Source organism: Prosopis cineraria, unplaced genomic scaffold, assembly GCF_029017545.1.
Source record: "Prosopis cineraria cultivar Desert tree isolate PC_DT_omini unplaced genomic scaffold, ASM2901754v1 PC141, whole genome shotgun sequence".
In the NCBI taxonomy this organism is placed as follows: domain Eukaryota; kingdom Viridiplantae; phylum Streptophyta; class Magnoliopsida; order Fabales; family Fabaceae; genus Prosopis; species Prosopis cineraria.
The window spans coordinates 32,642-55,849 of NW_026555468.1; the positions used below are offsets into that span (position 1 = coordinate 32,642).

The 23,208-nt window shown below is 34.7% G+C and overlaps 4 protein-coding genes across 4 annotated transcripts; 2 read left to right on the forward strand and 2 right to left on the reverse strand.

Annotated features, from left to right (window-relative positions):
* Positions 1-3,224: 3,224 nt before the first annotated feature.
* On the reverse strand, positions 3,225-5,030 carry LOC129295556 (protein APEM9-like). The gene is made up of 2 exons (XM_054934081.1): positions 4,866-5,030; positions 3,225-4,778 (listed from the first exon to the last, which is right to left on the reverse strand). Exon 2 carries the CDS (start codon positions 4,630-4,632, stop codon positions 3,553-3,555), a length of 1,080 nt encoding a protein of 359 aa, XP_054790056.1. The 5' UTR covers positions 4,633-4,778; positions 4,866-5,030; the 3' UTR covers positions 3,225-3,552.
* On the forward strand, positions 4,976-11,828 carry LOC129295555 (condensin complex subunit 2-like). Its single transcript, XM_054934080.1, has 11 exons — positions 4,976-5,036; positions 5,899-5,978; positions 6,050-6,110; positions 6,196-6,396; positions 6,503-6,786; positions 7,055-7,124; positions 7,218-7,474; positions 7,737-7,767; positions 8,711-8,847; positions 9,252-9,362; positions 11,459-11,828. Exons 1-11 carry the CDS (start codon positions 5,003-5,005, stop codon positions 11,651-11,653), a joined length of 1,461 nt encoding a protein of 486 aa, XP_054790055.1. The 5' UTR covers positions 4,976-5,002; the 3' UTR covers positions 11,654-11,828.
* A 2,644-nt stretch (positions 11,829-14,472) lies between these two features.
* LOC129295557 (uncharacterized) lies at positions 14,473-15,349 on the forward strand. The gene has a single exon (XM_054934082.1). The coding sequence runs from the start codon at positions 14,695-14,697 to the stop codon at positions 15,187-15,189; it is 495 nt and encodes a 164-aa protein (XP_054790057.1). The 5' UTR covers positions 14,473-14,694; the 3' UTR covers positions 15,190-15,349.
* A 2,542-nt stretch (positions 15,350-17,891) lies between these two features.
* On the reverse strand, positions 17,892-23,208 carry LOC129295553 (uncharacterized). Its single transcript, XM_054934078.1, has 9 exons — positions 22,959-23,208; positions 21,758-21,829; positions 21,129-21,218; positions 20,815-20,857; positions 20,154-20,260; positions 19,778-19,873; positions 18,962-19,152; positions 18,783-18,852; positions 17,892-18,259 (listed from the first exon to the last, which is right to left on the reverse strand). Exons 1-9 carry the CDS (start codon positions 23,136-23,138, stop codon positions 18,146-18,148), a joined length of 963 nt encoding a protein of 320 aa, XP_054790053.1. The 5' UTR covers positions 23,139-23,208; the 3' UTR covers positions 17,892-18,145.

The following is a 23,208-nucleotide window of genomic DNA, read 5'->3' on the forward strand; positions in this document are numbered from 1 at the left end:
CTTTTGCTTTTTAAAGCAATGAGATTGTAAAGTATTTTTAATGAAATTTATTAGTATGCATAATTTTGTAAAAAAATATTTTATAAATCATTTTTTTGAATCATAATAGAAGGCATTAGTAATTATATTATGATTCTTAAAAAAAGTTAGTTGAAATTTTAATCTTTTATAACAATTCACATCTTTCCAATTATAGCCTTATTAAATGTTCTATATAAAATGTCTTAATAATAACATTTAAAATTTTAATGCATAATTTTTCTTCAAAAAGTAAAATAAATGAAGTAGGGGTATAGTTGAAAAATAATTATAAAAATTATCAATGCTTTATATTTTAAATCAGGTAAGACTTTTATAAAATGTCTTGTATTGTAGTATGAATGGAGTATTTTTAGTATTCATTCTATATTCACTGCTCATTTTTCTTGTAAGTACCATACCCACCTTTTTCTATCATAAAATATTTATAATCTTTTATTTTTTTATTATATGATAATTAAAAAATTACTATAAAAAAAATAAAACAAGAGGTTTGATAGTTACTATAGAACTAAGTAACCATCAGATGCTAATTACCATAAAAGGTAGATTGTTCTAAAAATAAAAGGGCTCAATTATTTTATATCGATATCTATTTCATGATTTAAAAAAAAAACGTTAAATGAAACATTAATATTTTAATTTTTGAAAATTTTTTAAATTATATTTTTATTAGATATTTTATATAAGTATTTTAATAATAATAATTAAAAATTCAATGCATTATTTTTTTCAAAAAAAAATAAATAAAGTATAGGGATATTTAAAAAAATTATAAAAGTAATATGATATCTTATATTTTGAACTGAGCAGATGTCTGAAAATGTACCCCATGTTATATTTGGAGGCAGCATGTTTTACAAACGAAAGGGGAGCCTGATCGCGTGAAACTTTCAAATGTTTTAAATTTTAAAGCCATTAATTCATTACAAATTTTGACGACTAATGATTTATGATATATTTTCCCCATAACCAGTACTACTACTAATATTAGAATCTTTTTTCTCGAGAGGTAATATTTGAATCTTTTGACACTAAACTAAAATTTAACTATTTTCTGTTTTCCGACTTGTAAAAAAATTAAAAATTTCCGATTGACTTTTAATGTCTTAATTAACATTAACAATTGTGATAATTAAAAATAAAAACGCAGAACCGCTGGTCATGACGATCATACTTACTCGGCACGCTACAACGCTCACTTGTTTCAAAATTTCACTCGTCTCTTGAGATTGTCATGACTGGCGGAGCGGCAACTCCTTTACCATCAACGGCGCCGAGGCATCGAAGAGCTCTAATGGCCAACAGGTTTCAGTCACCGACGACTCCCTTCTTCTTGGGCTCCAACGACGACCAATTCGAACGCGCTCAATCCCGCGCTGCTCGTGCCACTTCCATCCGTTGCAAAGTCGCCGCTACGACCAGATCGTTGAGTTTTTCAGCAATTGCATAAAGCTTGCCTGTGAAAATGTCAGTTCACTCTTCTCTAGCTTGCAATGGTTTCTATTTCTTTTTCTTGCCGATCACGAAAAAGTGCGTCAGATTTTTCCTCTATTATTTCCGCGCGGATTCGCGCTGGAATGCACGCCTCAGCAGTCAGTACTTCATGTTTTTCTTATGCATTACAATGTAGAAATACATGAACCTTCGATGTCACTGCCTTTTTTGGGCCTCCGAACAAGGTATCAGCGTTTCAGGAAAGCACACATTCCTAAGCTTTTCGTTTTTTTTTCCGTTCTTTTATTATATTACAAGCAACCAAGCATTATTGAGCATTCGATTCTTTGGTAGACGGCTTTCTATAATCGTAGCTCTTGCAAATTTTCATTATTTTCGCTTACATGCATGATTTGGCGCAACTCTCTGAAGCTTCATTTATAATAATCTACTGATTACTGTGTATTGATTCGATGAGCTTAGCCATCCATTTCTTATGACGTATAATGGATGCTTAATGTATGAGTTCCGAATCAAAACATTGAATGTAGATGATTGATTTTGTAATCCATACAAAAAAGCATAAATTATAAATTTATAATGGCGAGGGTGGACGCTGTTAGTTGAGTCGATTGGCCATCGGTTTTGGACTTGTTCTACTGTAAGCTGAGAGGCTTATGAATGAGTTCAAACTCAAACATAAGCTCTCTTGCTACTGCATAAATCATAGTTTATCATAATGGAGAATCAAATAAGGAATCATGTACCTCGGACCAAATCATCTATATCAGAAACTATTTTCACTTACGGGCTGGTTTAAAGATTCCCTTGTGTTGTCGTGCATGTATAAGTCAGTAAATTGAGTTGGCGTAGTCAAAGTGTGGATCTGCGGGATGCATATCTATATTTTCGAACATTGATTGATGATTGATGTTAGACGGTAAGATATGGAAACAATTGACTGAAAGCTATAGTAAAATGACAAAATATACCCTCGCCCCTCTTTTGAAAGGAAAAACGACAAAATATGTTTAATAATGGAGATTTGAAATAACTCAGTTTCAGAGAGATCGAGATCGAAAAGGAATTAACAAAGGAAGTATAGTATTTAGAAAATAATGATTCGACCAGTTAGTAATTGCCTCGAACCTGAAGTTTATAATAATTTTGACACCACACCTTTCTTTGCCAGTTTGATAATAGCGTGCATCTGAAACTCTGCTTTCATATACAACTATCAGCCGAAAATTTTCAGCTTAAACCGTAAACATTTTCATCTAATAGCATTGTGTTCTTTTTGCCCCCTAGTAGAAAATAACTCAGAAGAACAGTTGGCAGCTGAAGCTCATAGATCATCTCAGCGAGGTTGTCAAAGTCGACGCAGAAAATGATGCAGAGACTAACTTCCAAAAGGTCTGGGGTCAATCTTTCAAGGAGAATAATGAAAATTTGATTTTGTTTCGGTGGTAATGATTTGCCTTTGATACGGAATTGGCAGGCAAGCTGTACACTAGAGGCAGGGGTGAAAATATACTCGGCAAGGGTGGACGCTGTGCATTCAGAGGCATATAAAGTCCTCACTAGAATGAAGCAAACTGGTGCAGAATATGAACAAGGTTCATCCCTTGCTTACTTATTTGGTTTTGTGACTATCATTAATGTGGGTTAACTGTCATTTCTTACCCTTCATTGTGAATGTAGATTACTTAAAATTCTGATTTGAAAATTATTTCCATGAGCACTAATCAAGATATTAAATTATAGAATATTTATTTATATGGTGTAGAGTTGACTAAACTTTATTTTGTACATAACCCCAAATATTGGGAATTAGAACCTGTGATAGTCGTAAGTCATATAACCCTTCAAGTCAACTATTTTAAGAACTATTCTAGAATCTAGACAACTGTGTGAGAAAAGCAGAGCAGAAGACATTTTGCTAAATTGCTTCCATTGTGGCGCTGGTGAGTAGTAAAAGTGAAGTCAAAATAAAAAAAAAAAAATTAGTTTTCCAAGAACCACAAGGCTATTCAAGAACTCAATCCAGGAATTCCAAATGAATGACCAATTGTTCCATCACTGACCTCCGCGTGTAACAGCAGGAAGAGGTTGAACACCAGCTAAAGGGTTTAGCTGATACGAAAATGCAAGCTGCCACATATCTACCAATGCCCTCTTCACGGCAACCAATTGTCTTTTAATAATCCCTTTTACACTAGCTTGCTTCTTCCTGAAAACATAACATACGAGCAAGATCAAACAACCGACCATTATCTTCCCCTTAGATATGACAAATTGAGCATTGCCAAGCTTCAAATTGATAGAACGGAAGCACCAGAAACATGGTTCTATTCGTTCAGACAATTTTAGAATCGCTTCTTTTGATCTAAACTTTTTATTTTCTGGATGTTTGCCTTTCAAGGCTTTGGACAAGCCTTCAGATGACTGTAATTCTGCTGGAGAACAAGCTTCGTTATTATTTGCTGGAGATTGTGAAAGGGAAATCTGGGACATGTCGGTAGATTTAGAGGAATGCAAGGAGTGTAGCCTCCTCAAAATTCCCTGTCGTTTTCCTTCAGGCAATGAAGCTTTCTCAACCCAGGAAATAGCAAGATCTACATCATTTAGAACTGTCGCAAGAAGTGTGACAGCATAGAACTCAACAATTTCCACATACTTATCAATTCCTAGAACAATTTGTACATTACATCCGGTTTCACGCTCTAAATTTTCTTCTGCAACGACAGTGCAGTATTGTCCACCCTCAAGAATCCATCCATCAAGAAACTCTTCAATGAATTCTCGAACAGCCAAAGGAGAACCGTCCGCAATTTGGAGACAAACCCCAGTAAGAAGAACTTGTGCAGGAATGAACTTTACCGACATAAAACATAGTTTGAGTTGATTCAGAATTTCTGATGTCCTGCCGAGTTCCTTTAATGACTGAACCAGCACCATACCAGTTGATTCCAACATATCATACATTTGAGCAGCTTCTTCTTCTGTTGCTACGCCTCTACCATTTTCACGCAAACGCTTCAAGACAGATGAAGCTAATGACGCGGCTCCTTCGAACATGGAGCAAACAAGGTAGCTCTCCGCAAGTTCTATCTCTTTCCATATTTCAGAAGTAGTCGTAGCAGTGAAAATTACCATCTTCTCCAATTGACGTAATGATTTAGGGTTTGGTTTGACGGAAATCGGCCAAGGATAAGGAAACAGGCTTCAGCTTTCTCTTTCACTCTTGTCTGGCTTGTCGTTTCCTTCACTTTGCACTAATTTGGCAGAGAATTCTCCGTGGACTGCGCAAGAAATGAAGAAAAAAGTAATTACCTCCCGGTGGAAGCTCTTCGAGGTTCAGACTGCAAAGAAGATTGAAATTTTCGAACCCGTCAATTCTTTCTCTCTTCCGTGGACAACGTACTCTTCATCCCGTCAGGTTTCGGGGCTCCGATAAGTTTTTGGCTTCTGACCTGCTTCTCAAAGCCATTCCAACACCTATGCTTCTCCAACGCTTCGGGCGACAATGCGTTCGGATCAGCGTCGGAGCCAGGCTATCTGTGAGTGGCCAAATTATAACAATTATATATATATATATATATATATATATGCATGTATATGCATAGGAGATTATTTCTTAATTTTTGTATTACGCAAGATAAATAATTTTATAAAGTACTTTTACAATCTGAAAAAAATCACAAGTTAATAATTATTTATGAGCACACAACATTGAATTTTTTTTTCAAAAAATGAAGGGGAATGACATGGTTAATAACTTAATATATTAATTTTAAGAAAATATAGATGGACAAAATTTATATATTTTAAATTAATATACTTAATACTTAATATAAACCTTAAACATTTTAAAATCTCCCCAACCCTCCCCTCCCCTCCACTTTTTCAAACCGAACAAGGGGAGAGGAGCACCTCCCATCCCTTCCCCCCAACTAAATAATCCTAGTTTTTTTATGGACAAAAAGACTTTCTTTCTTTGGACATTCAATTCACTTCTGTTTCCGATAAAAATTTGATGTTAACTTGATAAGCCAAAACATGTTCTAGTCCTAGCAGATGCTCCTAGCTGATTTGCATATCCTATAATTAAGTGCTTTTATGTCGATATAAACTGGGGATTATTAATCTTTCCGTTGCTGTGAACAAATGGATGGGAGGATTAATTCATTTCGTGCTTTCCTTTTAAACATGGCGGTTGTTCCTTTGGTTGGTTTTCTGGCACTATCCTGATTATTTCTGTTGTATGGAAATCCTTCTATCTCAAGAGGGTAACAAGCAGTCACAACTTACTGTATAGTTTTCTAATTTCTTAATCAGAACTTTAACCTTTTCCTTTATGACTTACTTTTGAAGCTGTTAAGTTTGGTTTTAGAATCTCTTCAATGTTCTTTTTTCTACCAGATATAACTACTGAGGTTGATCACATCAATGGCAGTAAAGGCAAGTGCCACTCACAGCCTGGGTCAGACTCGGACAAGAAGGTGCACACTTCAATTTTTATTGTTCATACACTCAGACTACTATATAAAACTTATAAATGTGGTTGTTGCAGCTATCACCGTTGGCCACTCTGGAATCTTCTTTTGAACCTCTTAATGTTAAGAAGTTTGACGGTAATTTTATATATATATATATATATTATTTCTCACACTTTCCAATTTTATTGTAACATTTTGTACTTTATATCTTTCATCCCAGTGGCCTTTATGGTGGATCCTCTGTATCATCAGACCTCTTTATTACTTGATGAGGGTGGAGTCAAGGGCCTCTTACTGAACAACCTTGGAATATATGGAGGATGCTGTGTACTATTTGATTCATTTGATGTACCAGGGAAATACAAATCATATTTAAACCATATTGATACTTCAGATAAAATTGATCTTTCCTTTGCTGAAGGTGTATGCTGTAGGAAAAATCTTGCTTCATATATTTTACAAGCTATGTTTTTCTCCCAATTTCTTTCATAATCACTAACTCCCTTCCAGTTATGGTCCTCTGATAGAGTCAATTGAGCAGATGGTGATGAAGATGGCAACAACTACCAAAATATCTCCCACTCTTGAGGATATTTTTAAGCAATTAGATGAGTACAATCATAGGTCATTGTCAACAGATAATTTGAGTCAAGCACCAGAACAAAGAGCTGATGCATTTAGTGCCAAGAATCCTGATTTTGATAGTGGTATACTTGGAAACCATTATGCAAACCTTGATGATTTAGATGAGACAGCTGCTGTAAATGAGAAGTCTAGTTCTTTGGATTCTAATTTTCAAGAATTTCTGGAGGTATGTTTTGCATGATTAAATCTTCTATTGGAATTTTTTTTTTTTTGGGCCATATCTTTTACTGGATAGTTGATCAGCACATTAATACGTTACTTATGAGTCACATGCTTTCATCCTTTACTGTTCTCTTTTCTCTCACAAGGTTTTGCTAAAAATTTGGTAAGGTCTCTAAATAAGTCTTTTATTTGTATAGGATAATGACAGCTGTGCATTTTACAGAGCAAATATGGATGGTAGCCATGAGCTAGTTCCTATGTTTTTATTACAGGTATTGGGAAATACTTCTAAACAGAACGCTTGGGCAGGTCCTGATCACTGGAAGTATTGGAGGTTTAAGGGTATGTAATGTGCAGCATTGACTATAGCATTTTGTTTGCATTACTGGTAATTGGTTATTATAGATTTTGCAGTCTTACACCTCTATATTGTAGCTCCAGAGGATGATCCTGGTTCAGAATGTGGACCAAACCTTACCACTAATAAACCAAGGAACAAAAGTACTGTAGATATTGATATTGAATTTATGGAATTTTTGGTCAAAGAGATGCCTGATATTTTTTCTCCACCACAAAATCCCAAGTCTACATTTCTAGCTGCAAACCGAAAACCACCTGATAACAAACTTCAAGAAGATTGCCATTATCAACCTCAGGATATTGTCAGGCTGTTTCTTCATCCAATTGTCGTGGTGAGTAGCTTTCTAGATGACAAGAATTATATGATTGTAAAATGTTTCTGTTTTGTACTTGTAGGAGGAATCTTTCTCTCTACTTTTCATATTATTGTTTTGGCTGAATAAAAGTTTCTGTCCAGAAGGGAAAAGTTATGTTTACTCTATGCTTACGGGATTCATGATGCTTTGTCGCGTGCACTTCGTTCATATGAAAGTTATATTAAGTTGGGCTGTTGTCTCATGCAGTTAATGACAAATTCTTGTTTGTCTTTTCTAGTTTTCTGGGAAGAGAAGAAAAAAACCGTCAGGTATAATTTTCCATCTCGCAGCTAACAATAATGGGACACCTTTGTATTAATATCTTTGTTTCCATGATATGTCTAGATCATTTGTTATTGATAAGAGACTGTCACCTCTGCAACCTCTAAAGAGACTTATTCTAGATGACAAAAACGTGTCAGGATTCATGAAGTGTCTCAGGAAGTTATTAACTGATTTTTGCTTCGTATATTACATGTCTTAACATCTTAAAATTATGTCCTAGTTATGTCTTTGCCTGTAGTCCACTTCGTTACATGTTTGCTTTATTATAGCACTTAGTGCATGTATGTCGTATTTTAGTTAGTTATTCTGGTCTCTGTCTGATGTCCTTGCTATAAGTATGATATGCTGGCTGCAAGGAGAACTATGAATAAATAAATATACTTGTTTCTTTCGAAGATTCTCCACCTTACTGCTAAAGAGTATTGTTTTTTAGATTCTGGCACTATCCTTTAGCAGTCCCCCCAAATTTCCTTTCACCTTACCATGTCTATATCAGTTATGCATATATTTCCTACTTCAAGGGAATCGGATTGGGATTCATTTTCATTCTCCCGCGCCTTGGTGGTATCTTTGATTCCATGATATGCCAAGGTCATATGTTATGCATACATTTCCTCCTTCCAGATTCTGAATTTTGGATTGACAATTGATCAGGGACCTGACCTCCGATCCGTTCTTTTAGGAAGTCCAGATGAAAAAACAATGCTCAAATATTGGCTTGCTAATTTTCAATTTCAACATTGTGATCCAACTTTCCTGTTTCTCATATAGTAAGGCATAATGACAGGGGTAGTGGTTCTTCACGTTCATATGGTTTTGTAAGATTCGTTGTCTTTGCAATGCAAGTTAGAACATACTTTTTCCCATCCGATTGTCTGCAGATAGAATATAACATACTTATGATATGGCCATTATTATTTGTTCCAGTTGAAAACTTTTGGCGACAGAACAGTAGTCTAGTGCCGCCTTGGGAACATCAAAGAGTCTCTGATGATCATTATGATGACATACATATTTATAGTGATGGTGAAGTCAATGACAGATTCATCTCCCAGCCATGCCAGGTTTTTCTTCCTCTTTCTTTTTTATTAATCCCTTATATTTTCTCGAGTTTTTATGCTTAGCCGCATGTGAGTCAGTCCACCAGTGTGAATGGTTATGAAACTGATTTTTTTCCCATACTATGTTTTAAAAAACAAAAAGTCATTCATGGGTCACTGGAGGAACGTCTTTGGAGTTTGAAATTTTGACTGGTTGTGAAATGACACATTGATCTTTTTCCTTTCAAGGAAGGTTTTGATTTCATACAAATGGCGGCTTTAGATATTATCCACTTGTCTTCTAGTTGAGAAACTTGGGCAACATATAATTTATGCTAACCTTTTCACTTACTATCTTTTCACCATTTGTTTTCTTTCTTAATTTCCATCTCATTTTGTTGCTCACATCCATGGATTGCATTCTTCAGGTAAAAGAAACTGTGATTCAATATGAGAAAACTACTAAACAAGTTGATGTACATGCTTTGAAGGAATCTCTTTGGCATCACATGCAGGATTCCAGAGAAAGCACTGAGTCGGTAATATCCTTCAACAATCTACTTTCTGTTTCCTCTTATCTAGTTCTGTTGGTCACGGGACGGGACGGGACCGGGACATCCCCGTCCCGTGTCCCGTCCCGAAAAAAAGATCGGGACTGAATTTTGGTCCCGTGTCCTGTCCCGTCCCGAAAGTCATCCCATCCCGTTAAGAGTCGGGACAAGATCGGGATGTTCCGCCGTCCCGATAAATGAAATAATATCGGAAAAAGATTTGGACAATAATGTTCATTAAAATTTTAAATTATATAATTTATTAAGTTTAAAATCAAAATAACACAAGTACATAAATAACAATAATTTAAAATCAATTATTGAATTATATTAATCACCACTATATATTATAATAAAAAATACAAGTGATCTTTATGCTATAAGATTAGTAATAACAGGCAAGTTAAATACAACATCAAATAATTATTCTTCTACTTTAGTGAAGATGTACTAAGCTAATTACTCTTCTAAAAATAAGCAAGAAATATGTTATAAATAAAAGTTATTAAATAGATAGATATAAGAATAAATTATATTAATATAATTAATATATTATAAAAAAGATATCGCCATGTTTACTCCATGCCATTAAAATTATCAATATAAAAACACTTTAGTTTTAAATAAGAATTGTAAGTACTAAAATTATAATTGATATAATTAATATAAGTATAAATTATATTAATATAATTAATATATTTAAAATAAAAAATAATATATATAATATTCGGGACGGGACGGGACATCCCGATGGTAATCCCGTGTCCCGTCCCGTCCCGAACCCCTTTCTTGTTTCGTTTCGTAAAGTCCCGTCCCGATTATTTTCGGGCCGGGACAAGACCCGTCCCGATATGATCGGGACGATACCGGGCCAATCGGGACAGGTCCAGATTGAACACCCCTACTTGTATCTGCCACGTTTTCTTTGAGACTTAGTTGTGTTCTCCCTAAATTTTGTAACGCCCGGCCCTCAAAACTATGCCTTTGGTGGGATATGCTCAGGTTTTAAATATGTTTCTTGTGGTGTGCGTATTTATTTTTATATGGGGGTAGGAACCCATAATCTAACATCAAAGACAAAGACTTAGGTCATGTTTGCTTCCTAGAATAGAATGACATGGAATGGATTGAAAAAATAAAGAAAAAAAATGAACTAAATCACCCTTATACCCATAATAAGCATGATAAAGCTCATTAATATATATTACAAATATGAGAATCCTCTCACCCTTCAAAAATTTCATGAATTATGATTTTCAACTCCATGAACTAAATTACTCCTCTCCCTTATGAATATGCTCACCTATTCTCCTTGATCATCTTATTTTTATCTATATTTTTACAATCCATTATATTTTAGTAAGCAAACGTGACCTATATAGCTTCTTAGGTTATGTTTTAATTGTTATAAATTCAATTTTAACATTCATTTGTAAATACAGATGAATATACAGATGAATATATTTATTTTTTCAAGAAAAAATTTTATGTTGTCTAGTTTCATACATACAGTTGATGTCTGTTGTGATAGCATTTATATTATCTTTAGAAGTGTTTAAGAATGATTAAATTGTGGCATCAACATAGTGCTATTCCATGAAGTGTTGCAGCAACAGCCTATATTGGTACTTTTATATTATTATATATGTTGGCTATGAAAACTGAAATAACTTGACTTTGTGAGAGGGCATTACGTTGGTAAAGTAATATTAATGGTGTTTTAAAGAAGTTTTCTTCTGTGCTGAACATCAAAAGTGAGGGAATGTTTGTAAGTTGGGAGCTGTAGCATGAGAAGAAAGGAAACAGAGTGCCTGAAAGCCGATACGCTGATTGAACACATCAAAGAAAAAGAACCAAGATATTAGTTTGTTTTCAGTTCGCTAATATTTTTTTGGAAATTATTTTTCTCAAGTTATTACCGTTATAATTTATGGATATGAAGGGTTATCTTGTATATGGACATTAACTGCTACAGGACGTTGTATATTTTTAAAAATGTTGAACATTTTCTGCCCTTTTTCATTACCAACACCATGGACGTGAAAGCTCATTTCTCATTCCAAGTAATTTTTTCCTGTTTACAGGTACACGATGGTGCTGTATCTTTCAAGTGTCTGTTGGCCTCGGTTCCAATCGATTGTTCTGCTGCTGTAGAAGCAGGGGATATCTCTCCTCACATGTGCTTCATCTGCCTTCTTCATTTGGCCAATGAACATGGCTTAATCATCAATGACTGCCCACCAGATTTGGATGATCTCATCATAGGTTTTCTGTCTTAAATATACATACAGTGGTTCTTTATCTTAGCGCCGTTTTGAAAAGTGTGCCGTTACATACCTGCAGCTACTTGGCTTTCAGTTTAAGCTTTTTAGGTAGATGTAAATGAGTTGGATGCATATGGTTAAGTTTTTTTGTACCGAAAGTTCTGGTCTGAGGCCAGTTATATGGGTTGAATATATTCTACTGGATTGTATGTTGTTTATACAATGTGGATTATTGCATGTTGCAGTAATTTTTGACTTTGTTACGCATTTATGTCTGATAACTATGCCACTTTTGCCATGTAAGTATCCTTTAAGCATACTCTTCATTTTATTCATATCTATCAGGATGGAAGTGCCGTATGCTTAATTTTCTGTAGAGTACAGAATAATTTTTTTTTTTTAAATTTTGTGCCTAACCTTGTCCTTCTTCGAAGGAAAGAGAGACACATATACCTATGTGTGCGCACAAATATGTCAACTCCGGATTTAAACCCGGGATCTCTTTCAAATGAGGGAGGTGTTGTCGTTACTGGGATTACTAACTATTGATAGGTACAAAATAATTGAAGGTGGAGAATACAAGTAATTTTATAGCCTCTTTAGAATAGGCAGCCATTCCTTTTCCTATCCTTTATCACTCCGGACAGAAAACAGAGAAAGATTGATTTACTGAAGCACATTGTGATTCGGATTGGACAATTCATAATTTATTTGGTAGATACGAATAATTCTGTGATGTGGTGGTAAGTTTGGTTAACTTGTAAAGCATGAAGCATAACAGCCCTAGGATTAGAACAGGAAAATTCTATCGACCCTGAACTCTTCTGATGAAGGATATGCTGGGGTTGCGGCTAGATGCTATAATATTGGTCAATATCTTATATCAAGTCTCTGTCAAATCCACCTCACAAGCCAAGAGGAGAATGTTCTTTTGTTTTTTTAGCCCAGTAAAGAAAAAGGGTAGAGAATATTTGTTCCTCCTCATTCTCAAGAAGGATAATGATTCTGTATTGTGCTATTGCACCAAAGGGATAAGATAAAAAAGAAAAAGAAATACATTAGATTATAAGAGGAATAGGTGTCTATTGGCCTTAGGATCTAACCATTTTGGTTCATCTTGGTCTCTATTACATGAACCGTCTGATGTGGAGCTATAAGCCCATGATCTTGTTTTTAAATCTTTTTAGATGACGCAATTGATAAACATAACATATTTATGAAAACAAGGATGGGGAAATAAGGAAAGAAGCCATGGGTACGCAATCGGATGTAAAGATAGGAAAAGAGAGCCTTCCAAAAACACCCTTTTTTTCCTTTTTTTAAGAATATGTCAGTTAGACAATTAGATAATCTTTTAATACCTCTAGAATGCAATATGATAATGTACAAATAATGATTAATGTCAAATCATTTTCATTGTATGTATAAATATGATATCTCATATCAAAATCTATTTATAAGCGGAGGCCGAACAGCACAAGAGGTTATACCTTCGTTCTGTTAGGATGAAATCAAAGTTGCTACGTGTAGATTTGATCAACATTGTAAGCGTATCAAGACTTATTCCTTGCTTGAAGCACTCGGCATTTGATAGTCACGTTAGACTCCCACTAATTCAGGTTTGCTTTGTGGAGTGCTCTCATAGTTTGACGCTCCATTGGGATAAAATTTCTGAAAACTTTTTTGGTTGCTGCAAAAGATGAGACCATAATATATTAAAGGAAAAAAAAACAAAACTAAAATGACTAAAAAGTGAAGGAAAGAGAGGTAGATCGTATTCATGAAAAAGAAAAATGTAATTCAATTCATAATTATGAGATTGAGTCATAATTCATTAAGTTTGTAAAAAGTGGATTGATTTTGTATTTATATTATGTGATTGGATTTTATCATGATTATAATGAAATGGGTATAATTTAATTTATTTTTATTTTTATTTAATTCATTTTGTTCTCGTGCTTTCTGCTAGCCAAACAGTTTTGTGGAGCTTTAACTGAGAGAATTAAGCTCATAACCTTGCCTTAACATTAACAGTTCGCTTACCAACTATCCCAAGCTGCCAGGTTGTATGAAGACTTTTCTTAGTGGTTCTGAAATCAAAAGCTTAAATTAAAGCGCCCAAGAAAATTTAAAAAAAAAAGCATAAAAATAAAAGGTGGGTAAACTTTATGGGAAAATGGGAGTGTGCTTTCACCGACCTTATCGAGCAGTGTCCAATAAACATTCAGATAAATTTGTCGTCGTCTTCATTGACAGGGAACAAAAAAAGATACGTCTATTTTTATCTTTGTTTTTAAAATTATGAATAAGAACATGTTTTTTTAATAAGTTCAACGCCTGAATTTCTATATTTAGCAAATAAATGTATTATATCTGTCTAGATCGAAACAAAAAATAAATAAATGATAGTAAAATGAGAATAAATGAACGCAGAATAGAGGTGAAGAATGCAGAGTAAAATGAGATTAAATAAATTATGTTCACGGTTCACACACACGTACAGTGTTTAATCACTCTTTTGTAGCAATATTACTAAAAATCTTTCTCAATCTATCATATTTTTGTAAAAGAAATTGATAGCACAAGAAGCTATATCCTAGTCCGCTGCATCCCCTCTTGCTTCCATGTTCTATTGTCCCCTTTCCTCTTATGGTTAGTTTAATTTTCAACTTGCCAAGCCTTTGAGTGCCATCTCATATTTCTGTGTCAATGCTCTATTATTATCGCTCTTCTACATTATTATCTCACTCAATCTATTACATTCAAAAATAAAATGACAGTACAGGAAGTGGGATCCCAGTCTTACTTTTCCTCTTACCTCCTCGTTACCTTGCTTTCCCTAATGTTTAGAGTCATCATCTTGTTTATGATGATTGACTTGGTCAATATTTCTATGTTAAAATTTTAAGGTCTCTTTTGTATATAAATGTGTGTGTGTGTCCCCCCAGAACCTCACTTTTATTTCTATTACTTCCTGCTGCCAGCACTAGATCTTCTTGATCTTTCTGATATTTCTCGTCATACAAGGCCACTTCACTTGTCATCCACCAAGAGCCATGGCCAAGTTTAACAAGTCTCAAGTTCTAATGCTGCTTGTGCTGGCTCTTCTTCTTATTATCACACCCTTTTTGCCTTCCTCCCTAAAGCCTACCTTCCTCTACTTCATTGTCAACCTCCTGATCATCACACTTGGAGCTGAAGCTGGTTTTCTCTCAGCTTTTCCAAGGCCTTCTTCCTCAGAAGACAAGAAATTTTCTTCTGCTGTTCCTGACAAAAAGGAAGCTTCCACCTCAGCCAGTGGAAGTGGAAATGTTTCTTTCTCAGAACTTAGTGAAAAAAAGAAGCCTAAGATTGTTCTTGAAAAGTTTGACAAGGTGAAGAGTGCTTCAATGCCAAGCCTTTTATTTGTTGGAGAAGCAGAAGCCGTGGAGGAGGAGGAGATTGATGAAGAAGATGAGGTTGCAGGAATCAATGGCCAAGAGCTGTTTGCAAAAGCTGATGCCTTCATTAGGAACTTCTATAAGCAGTTGAGGACGCAGCAGAGAGATTAATCTTTGGAAGGAGATTAATAAAATCATCTTTTGAAGATCAAAATAAGGCTTATGTTTTTTATAATTTTGCACTTTGCTGCTTATTTTTCCCCTTTCATTGGGTCTGTAAAGATTTTAGTTTCTGACTATGGAGGTCAGAAGAGCTTTTCGGTGTTCCCTATCTATTTCTGTGGACTAATTCTTTTTTTTTTTGGGCCAAATTTACGTGGACTAATTCTTAATCATGATTATTTAGGCTAGCTCATTGTTAGAAATGCTTGCTTGATACCTCCTAATGCTTCAATCAACTAACTGGGGAGTTGGTCTAGCTTAACCAGAGGTCTCAAGTTCAAGCCCTCAGTATATAGCAGCGTTTAAATTCTTGGTCGAAGGAAGGAATGCCCCCAAAAGAGGAGCCTGTGAGCTGCTAGTCAGATTAGTCTGAGTAAAAACTTAGGATGCCAGGGCGAAAGCACCAAAAAAAAAAAAAATGCTTGCTTGATCTAAGGAGTACTCAAGTTGCATGTTAGAAAGTTTCATAGATGAAATGAAACGATCATAATTTTCTTTCTGCTCTGCATTGATGGAGCAAACTGCGTTTGAGGACAGAAAAAAAAAGATGGAAAGTGTCTGATTTAACAGAGATTATTATTAGTATTGATTGTACACCAGTCAATAATCTGTCACATTCATTTATTAATTATAAAAAAATTCAATATATATATGACCCATGTAATTCCTCAGGTCTCAGGGGACAATGTCTTCATCTAACAGGATAACATGCTTTGGTCCCAGTTTGGATATCTAAAAAATGAATAGCCAAAATAAGTGATTCTCCTTTGTATTTGTGTCTGTGTGTGTTTGTGCGTGCACTCATACACTCCAAGAACCTTATAGGTAAATAGAAAGAGACGTATCACATATATCAGAGATGGAAAAATTCACTGAGACCACCAACAGCGATTGAAACTTCCACCAGCATGCTTGCCTTACCTTAGATTTTGAAAGGACAAGGGTCTTAATCTCTACCGGTTTGTTATTAGAAACAATTAGATACTTCCGTTTAAATATATATATATATATATATTAAAATTTAACCAGCTCACACAGTTTAAAAAATTAGTTAATTATAATAATTATGTCTGAAATTTAAAAACTTGGACTAAAATATCCTTATAATTAATGTTTATTTTTTTCTCCAATTTAAAGATATTATCTATTTATGAGAGGCAATTTAGGGAAAATGAAATAAATGCTTTTCAAAATTTATAGTTTTACTTATAAAAATACAATAAAGTGTATAGTAGTTTCTCTTATAATAAAAAAAATGGAGGGAGTATGTTGTAAAATAAGTCACATGGGTTCATAATTTATGAAATATTTGGAGAGATTAAGACCTTAAGAGCTACCATATAAATTATAGACCATTGAAACATATAAACTTGTTTGTGGATAGAGTTCACAGAAGGCTCGTAACAAAGCTGTTAGAACTACAGCCATGGATATTGATACCTTAAACATCATAGAAATAGAGCAGCTGTTGTTGTTGTCGTTACTTTAGAACATGAGTGTTGCATAAGAGGCAGATAAGGACTACACTTAGTGGCGTATCGCAGAAAAGATCCCACTTGCATCAAGGGAATACATGTGTTTGGTTCTATTACCATACCAATGAACCACATGAATTTGGACCATTTTTTTTTTTTACTTTTTTTGGGGGTGGGGACTTGAAAAAATGGTCCGTTCAAGATTTTTGTTTTTCAATATTAATCCCATTTTATTGAAGAAATGGAAATGAATCCAATACACGTATTGGAATTGACTTTAACCGGTTTGTCTCACCAAAGAAAGTGATTTTAAAAAAAAAAAAGAAAGATTGAGTCTCTAAGGTCAACTTACCATTTTTAGCAAAAGCAATGGGGCGAACCGACTTCAACACTAAACCGGTTCAATCTCAATTGTAGCATTAGTGCTAGATAATTAGTATCTCGATGTTTAGCATAAAATTGCTAGGAATCGAATCAAGTCAATGAGAATCGCATGCTCGTAATTTTTTTTTTAATACAGCTAAATGGAATAGTGACTTGATTTCCCATAATGCATCAACCAACTTTTTTCTTGCTTACAATATGTCTCTCATTTAAATATTTTGAATTGCATTTAGTCAATATGTGATTTGGTTCTGGCCAAAAAAATAAAAAATGATTTGGTCATAGAATAAAAATTAGAAACTATATAATAAGAGAGTGCACAGAATCCACTCAGGCAAAGAAAATGGTTTTAAAAATTGAAAGAACTGCATCTCAAGATCTTTTAAAAAAATTATTCGCAAGCGAAGATTAATAAAAAATCATCAATAACAAAAAAACATCACCATTACCATTTTGACAATGAACAATTCTGCATTTATCATTATTTGTGAATAATTCTCTTAAAAAATTCTTAAATATGATTCTCTCTTTTAAAAATCTCGTCTCATGTTCTTGGATGATTCTCCTAGTAACCCTGTTCATGGTCCTTCAAAAATTTTGCAAAATAACCAATTAATTTCCCACCAGTCATGGAAACAAAAATGAAGAGAAACATCTCAAGTATAAACAACAATTTGATTGTTAAGTATGCTTGCCTTGATGTACAAGTATGCATTTCAATTCATAATTAACTTATCCATTATTTTATTAGAATTTTCCCAACTTTGATACCACAGCATTCACCGAGAAGAATTGGATCAAAGAACCATATAATTAGATACATAAAACATCATCTTACATCATTTGGGCACAAGTTAACAATAATTACAACTAATTCATCTGAAATCAAAAGCATGTGATAGAAAGAAAAAGATGACTGCTAAATGCTGGACCAAGCAGACAAAAAGCCCAGCAACGAAGAGAAAAAAAACTTGTAGTGTTTTTGGGTGAAAAATAAGGGCAAAACGCCCAAAAACCCTATAATTAAGACTGAGAAAACCTTGTAATTATGACACCATCATATGTTCGAAACCACCACCAGCTTGCAGCCCACCAGGAACACGATTAACTCCAACATTAATAAGCAACTGTTGTAGCCACCTCCTGGTTGTTGGGTCTTCCTGGACATGAAAAAGAGACGTCAAATGAGAAAATGGAAAATTTTAGGCTCTGAAACTGCTCTTAGCAGAGAAGGGCAGAAGGGTCACTCCCTTTCTTTTCCCTCCTTTTTCCTCTTTTTCTCAATCTCTACCATTAATTTTATTTTATTAAATGAATTTATTTTAATTACAAATTTGACGAAGGGTGAGGCTTCAGAAAAGGAAAAGGAGGGAAAAGAAAGGAAGAGACCCCTCTCCAGTAGAGAATGGTGAAGTTTGATGCCTTCTTTGCAAACCACAATTTTTTAAAAAAAAAAGTGTACCCAGGTGTCCTCCTATTGAAGATAATTTAGTTCGAGACACAATCAATGCTAAATGTAAGTACCTTTTTCAATAGAGATTTGAATATTGATTAGCCATATTGTGAAAGAATAGCCCCTTCTACTAGACCCAATCTCATAATTGTTTTACTGATCAAACTGCTTGACTTTATTAATAAAATAAAATATATACACACTCTTTAAGTATTTCAAGAAGTGCTCACCCGGAGGCAGCTACTGAAAGTAGCATCTCTTAACATATCTGGAAGACAACTTCTTAATGCATCACAGGCCCTGCTTACAGAATCAGAAAGGGTAAATCAAGAACCAAATGAAATGGGTGACTTGAGGAATGAGTTGAGTCACCAGTTCTTAAAAGGGTGTTTCAATCTATTAAACCAACCTTGGATTATCTGACAGGCGGAGATAACATCTAATTATATGTTTCAACAGACGAGATGATGGTTGCTCGGCAAGAGCTTGCACCATGTTTCCCAAAACCCTACCCACTGCAAAAAACCGTTCTGCGGTAGTACATATATAATCCAACCCAACATCGTCTAATAGAATCTTCTGGACTATAAATGTTGCAACCTGCGAATAGTATGTATTTCATGAGACAATTATGTACAATGTCTTTTACAAAACACCAAATATTCCAAATGCAACAATAACAAGTTACAGTAACACGTCATTCATACATCAGATAACAGTCTATGTCATTGATCAGCTCAAGGAACAGGAGCTGTCCTTGAGCCCAAATAGCACAAAAGCCTGAATTCAACTTAATTTTTGATAGAATACAAGCCTGAAATATTTCAAACTTCTAACAGCAAGACACATGATATTTTGAATATTAAAAAAAAAAATCTTAAGATAAGACCGCTCAAGTAACCACAAGGGGTTCCATAGTGTCAAATTATTTTGTGCCAAGATCACACCCTGAACAGCTAATGGCATCTCCTTTAATCAGATGACATAAGCAGATAATTGCAAGCTTATTACCCAAAATTTCACTGTAGCAATGTAGCATAACAAAGCAAAGCAATATAGCTTTTCGTGCATTGACTTTATACAAAAACTCCAAAAATATTGTAGCACATGATGACATATGAAGAAGGGAATTGCAGCTGACTCCAATTACTCCATTCAAAGTACAGTGTTAAAAGAAGAGAGCATGAGCATGAGCAAACCAAAAGCAAGATTCAGTTAACTAAACTGTTTTTGACAATTCGCTGCCCATTTCCATTGTGCGCAGGCAGAGAGGAATTATTTCTGTTGAAAGAAGGAAGCTTATAACTTCAGTATCATCAACCTGAAGATTAAACAACGAGGAAAGTTATTACAATAGACAAAACAAATAAATAAAATCATAATTCCAAAAAGACAACAATTGCCAGTGAGTGTGAAAAAGAGTTAGTTTGGAACTTCAGATCAATTGCTGACAAATAGCCATAGAAAAAGTCCAAACTGCGAGAATGATTCCCTATTCTATTAAAGACTTGTTGCAAGATAGCAAATTTGCATATTTAAATGTAAATTAACCTATTGAGTGACAAGTGCATGCAACATCATAATCAGCAGGGATGAATTACCTTCACCAAGGCACCAATGACACCAAGACTGGTAAGCCTCAAATACTCAAATGGTCTTGACTTGCTCGTTGTATTAAGGAACGGATACAGATATAGAGGTATATGAGCTGTAGAAGAGAGAAGGTGAGCGCAAAAAATTACAAAGATTAAGTGTATGAGACACTTGAAGACTTCTAAGTCTTATCTTCTAATGAGGGGAAAAAATCATCCAGAGACACATAGTAATCTCAAAATCTCCTAATATTCAATACAAAGAAAAGTAATGCCTTAAGTTGGACCTGAAACTCTTGGCTACAGCCTGCAGGTGCTTGGGAAGTACAAGTATTGTAAGTTAAAGGCCCAACGACCAAAAGGAAGAGGTATGACAGAAAAGGAAATCCAATATCATGACCATTAAGTTTGCTGGACAAAGAAACTCTATCTGAAATCAAGAAAAGAGAAACAGAGGGTTTTGGAAGTAAAGAGCTTCGTAGATGGGGGAAAGCAAATGCAGGGCGCATTAGTTGCAATTATAATTAGTCTACAAGGTTCATTTTACTTGCTGATAATACTTTTTCAGCTTAACGAATCGACCTTTCAGGAAGACATCATGCCAAAAAGACAAGTACAACAACAAAAGCAAGTTAAAAATGCTTCACATGACTGGGAAAATTGACATTACCATTGAGGAATAGCATCCTTGTCTCTGGATGAGAAGCTACACACTGTAAGAAAAACATCAGAATACAAAGCCTTAGTAGCAGGATTTTTCCTTTCCAGTTTTTTATAACTCAAAATAATAATAATAATAATAACAATAATAATAATGGCATCGTTATTGAATGAATTGCAACTTATTTAGCGTCATGGTCTATAAATAAATCAGAGCTTTAAAAAGAAAAATGAAACTATTGACTATTCTCAAAGCATTGTCTGATTCTTCTTGTAAAATACAGAACACAAGATACTAAAGTTGACGGGACAAAAACATCTGACTTGAAGAAGAGCAAGAGCATTGCACACTCGGTTTGATTGTGCTGGGGTAAGATTTGGTGGTGATAGAACGGGGTATATTGAAACTATTTCCTGCAAGAAAAAAAATTAAATCCTGATAAGTGGAGGTGACATAATGGGCACCCAGCCATTCAATAACAACTAAGAAATTCAAGGACTTGATAAGTCAAGCAATGATATATATTTATCCTTCACAATATTATAAAGCATATGGAGTACAAACAAAATGAGGAAAATTTCAGAGTTCAATTTAGGAGTATGCCGACAACAAAATGGTTGAAGTTAACTAGCTGTTATAAACATTACTAGTAGCATAACAAGTTCCCTTGCTAATTTTGTGTTTTTACTTACATCACTCAATCATCATTTCATCATTCACAATCACTGTACTCAAATTATGAAAATAGAATGTTGTAAGCATGCAGAACAGTGTGTATGTGTCTGTGTGTACATAAAACGGAAGAGACCAAAAAGAGCAAACATCACCGAAGAAGAGAATTTCTAGTAAGCTCAAAGATTATTGGGTTCAAAGCAAGTAGGGGTTTACAAGAAGGATTGATGCATATAAGTTAATAGAAAAAAGAATATTTAACGCAAGCAGGATAGCTTACCTGCAAAAGTGCTGCAATAGTACCAAAAGAATTCCAAAGTAACGGGGCAAGATCTTGAAATAATTCTCTTTTCTAAAATAGATAAATGGAGAAAAAAATTAATGAGATCTGTACAAAAGAAGCAGCAGTAACAACATAAATTTTCCATATAACATGAATCAAATCATGAGATTTTGCTATTCTTTCTTTCTCCTATTTAAGGCACATAATTATTGTACTCCTTGCTTATAATGCAAATACTTCTCACGCTACCCAATCCACCCATAAGCATGGAAAACAAAATACCCCATCACTTACAAGGCAGTGAACAATACTTAAATGGTTGCGTAATGCATTAGTGTGTCTTCTAACATACTGTTCTGTACATATTAAGGCAGCCAAAGACCATAACCAAAGTATATGACATTCAGAAAGTTTTTCATCATATCTGTTCTGTGATTCCGCTTATGTATGGAGATGCCAGGTAAATCCAAAGTTAATGATTTAAACAAGTCATAAGCACGGCTCCCTTCTGTTGCTAGATTCAACCAAGGCAAAATGTAACAATTCAATGAAGCCGTATACACAAACAGAAACCAATGATTACAAGCATCCTCAAACCCAAAGAGCCCATGGGAGATTGCTTTCGCCTCTACATACAAATAAAACAAACTACTTTCATTTTTCAGAAAGTAATTATGAGGGCAACTTGCAATACCAGTTCAAGAAGAACGGGAAAAAAAAAACGATAGTATAGAACACAAGAAGGAAAGAGCTTCAACACTTGAAACAGAGGTAGACTGACATAACAGCTTAGATTGCCTGAAGAATACCGCAACTCCTTTACAAGCTACAGGTTATTATTACTCATAAAATTATAAATGAGAAGAGAAAGCAATGAATAACAGAAAAAAGATTCAATCTCAGTTTTCCTGAAAGCCCTTTATCGAAGAACCCTAATCGCAAGTAAAAATTTGGATCTAATTTTCAAAGAACACTCCAGTCTCATCTCAATGAATCTGTTCCAGAAAGAACACAGTGAAAGAAATACGAAAACAAGATTCAAACGTCCCAAATTGTCTGAAATCTTTAAAATTGAACTCCATCACCATTGTTCCATTATTATTTCACCCCACGGGCTCTATGACGAGAATCCCAATTTGCAGTCAAGACTGGCCATTAAAAGAGCGTTAATTTAGCATAGAAAGGAGGAGTATCTTACCTTGGAGAGTTCAAGAAGCGCATTTTCTCGGAGATCGGGGTTGCTCAGTTCAAGAACAAGGTGCTCTGCAGACGCCAGCTTACGCTCCTTGTTGGCTTGAGTAGAAGCGGCGTTCTGGGCGGAGGCACCGGGAGCTCCGAAAGGCGCATTCATGGAGAGCGATTGGGGCAAATTCGCCATTGAGAACCTGAAATTTCCTTACCTTCACTGTCCTCCGATCGCTCTTCCTCCAAGTAGGAATAAAAAACAC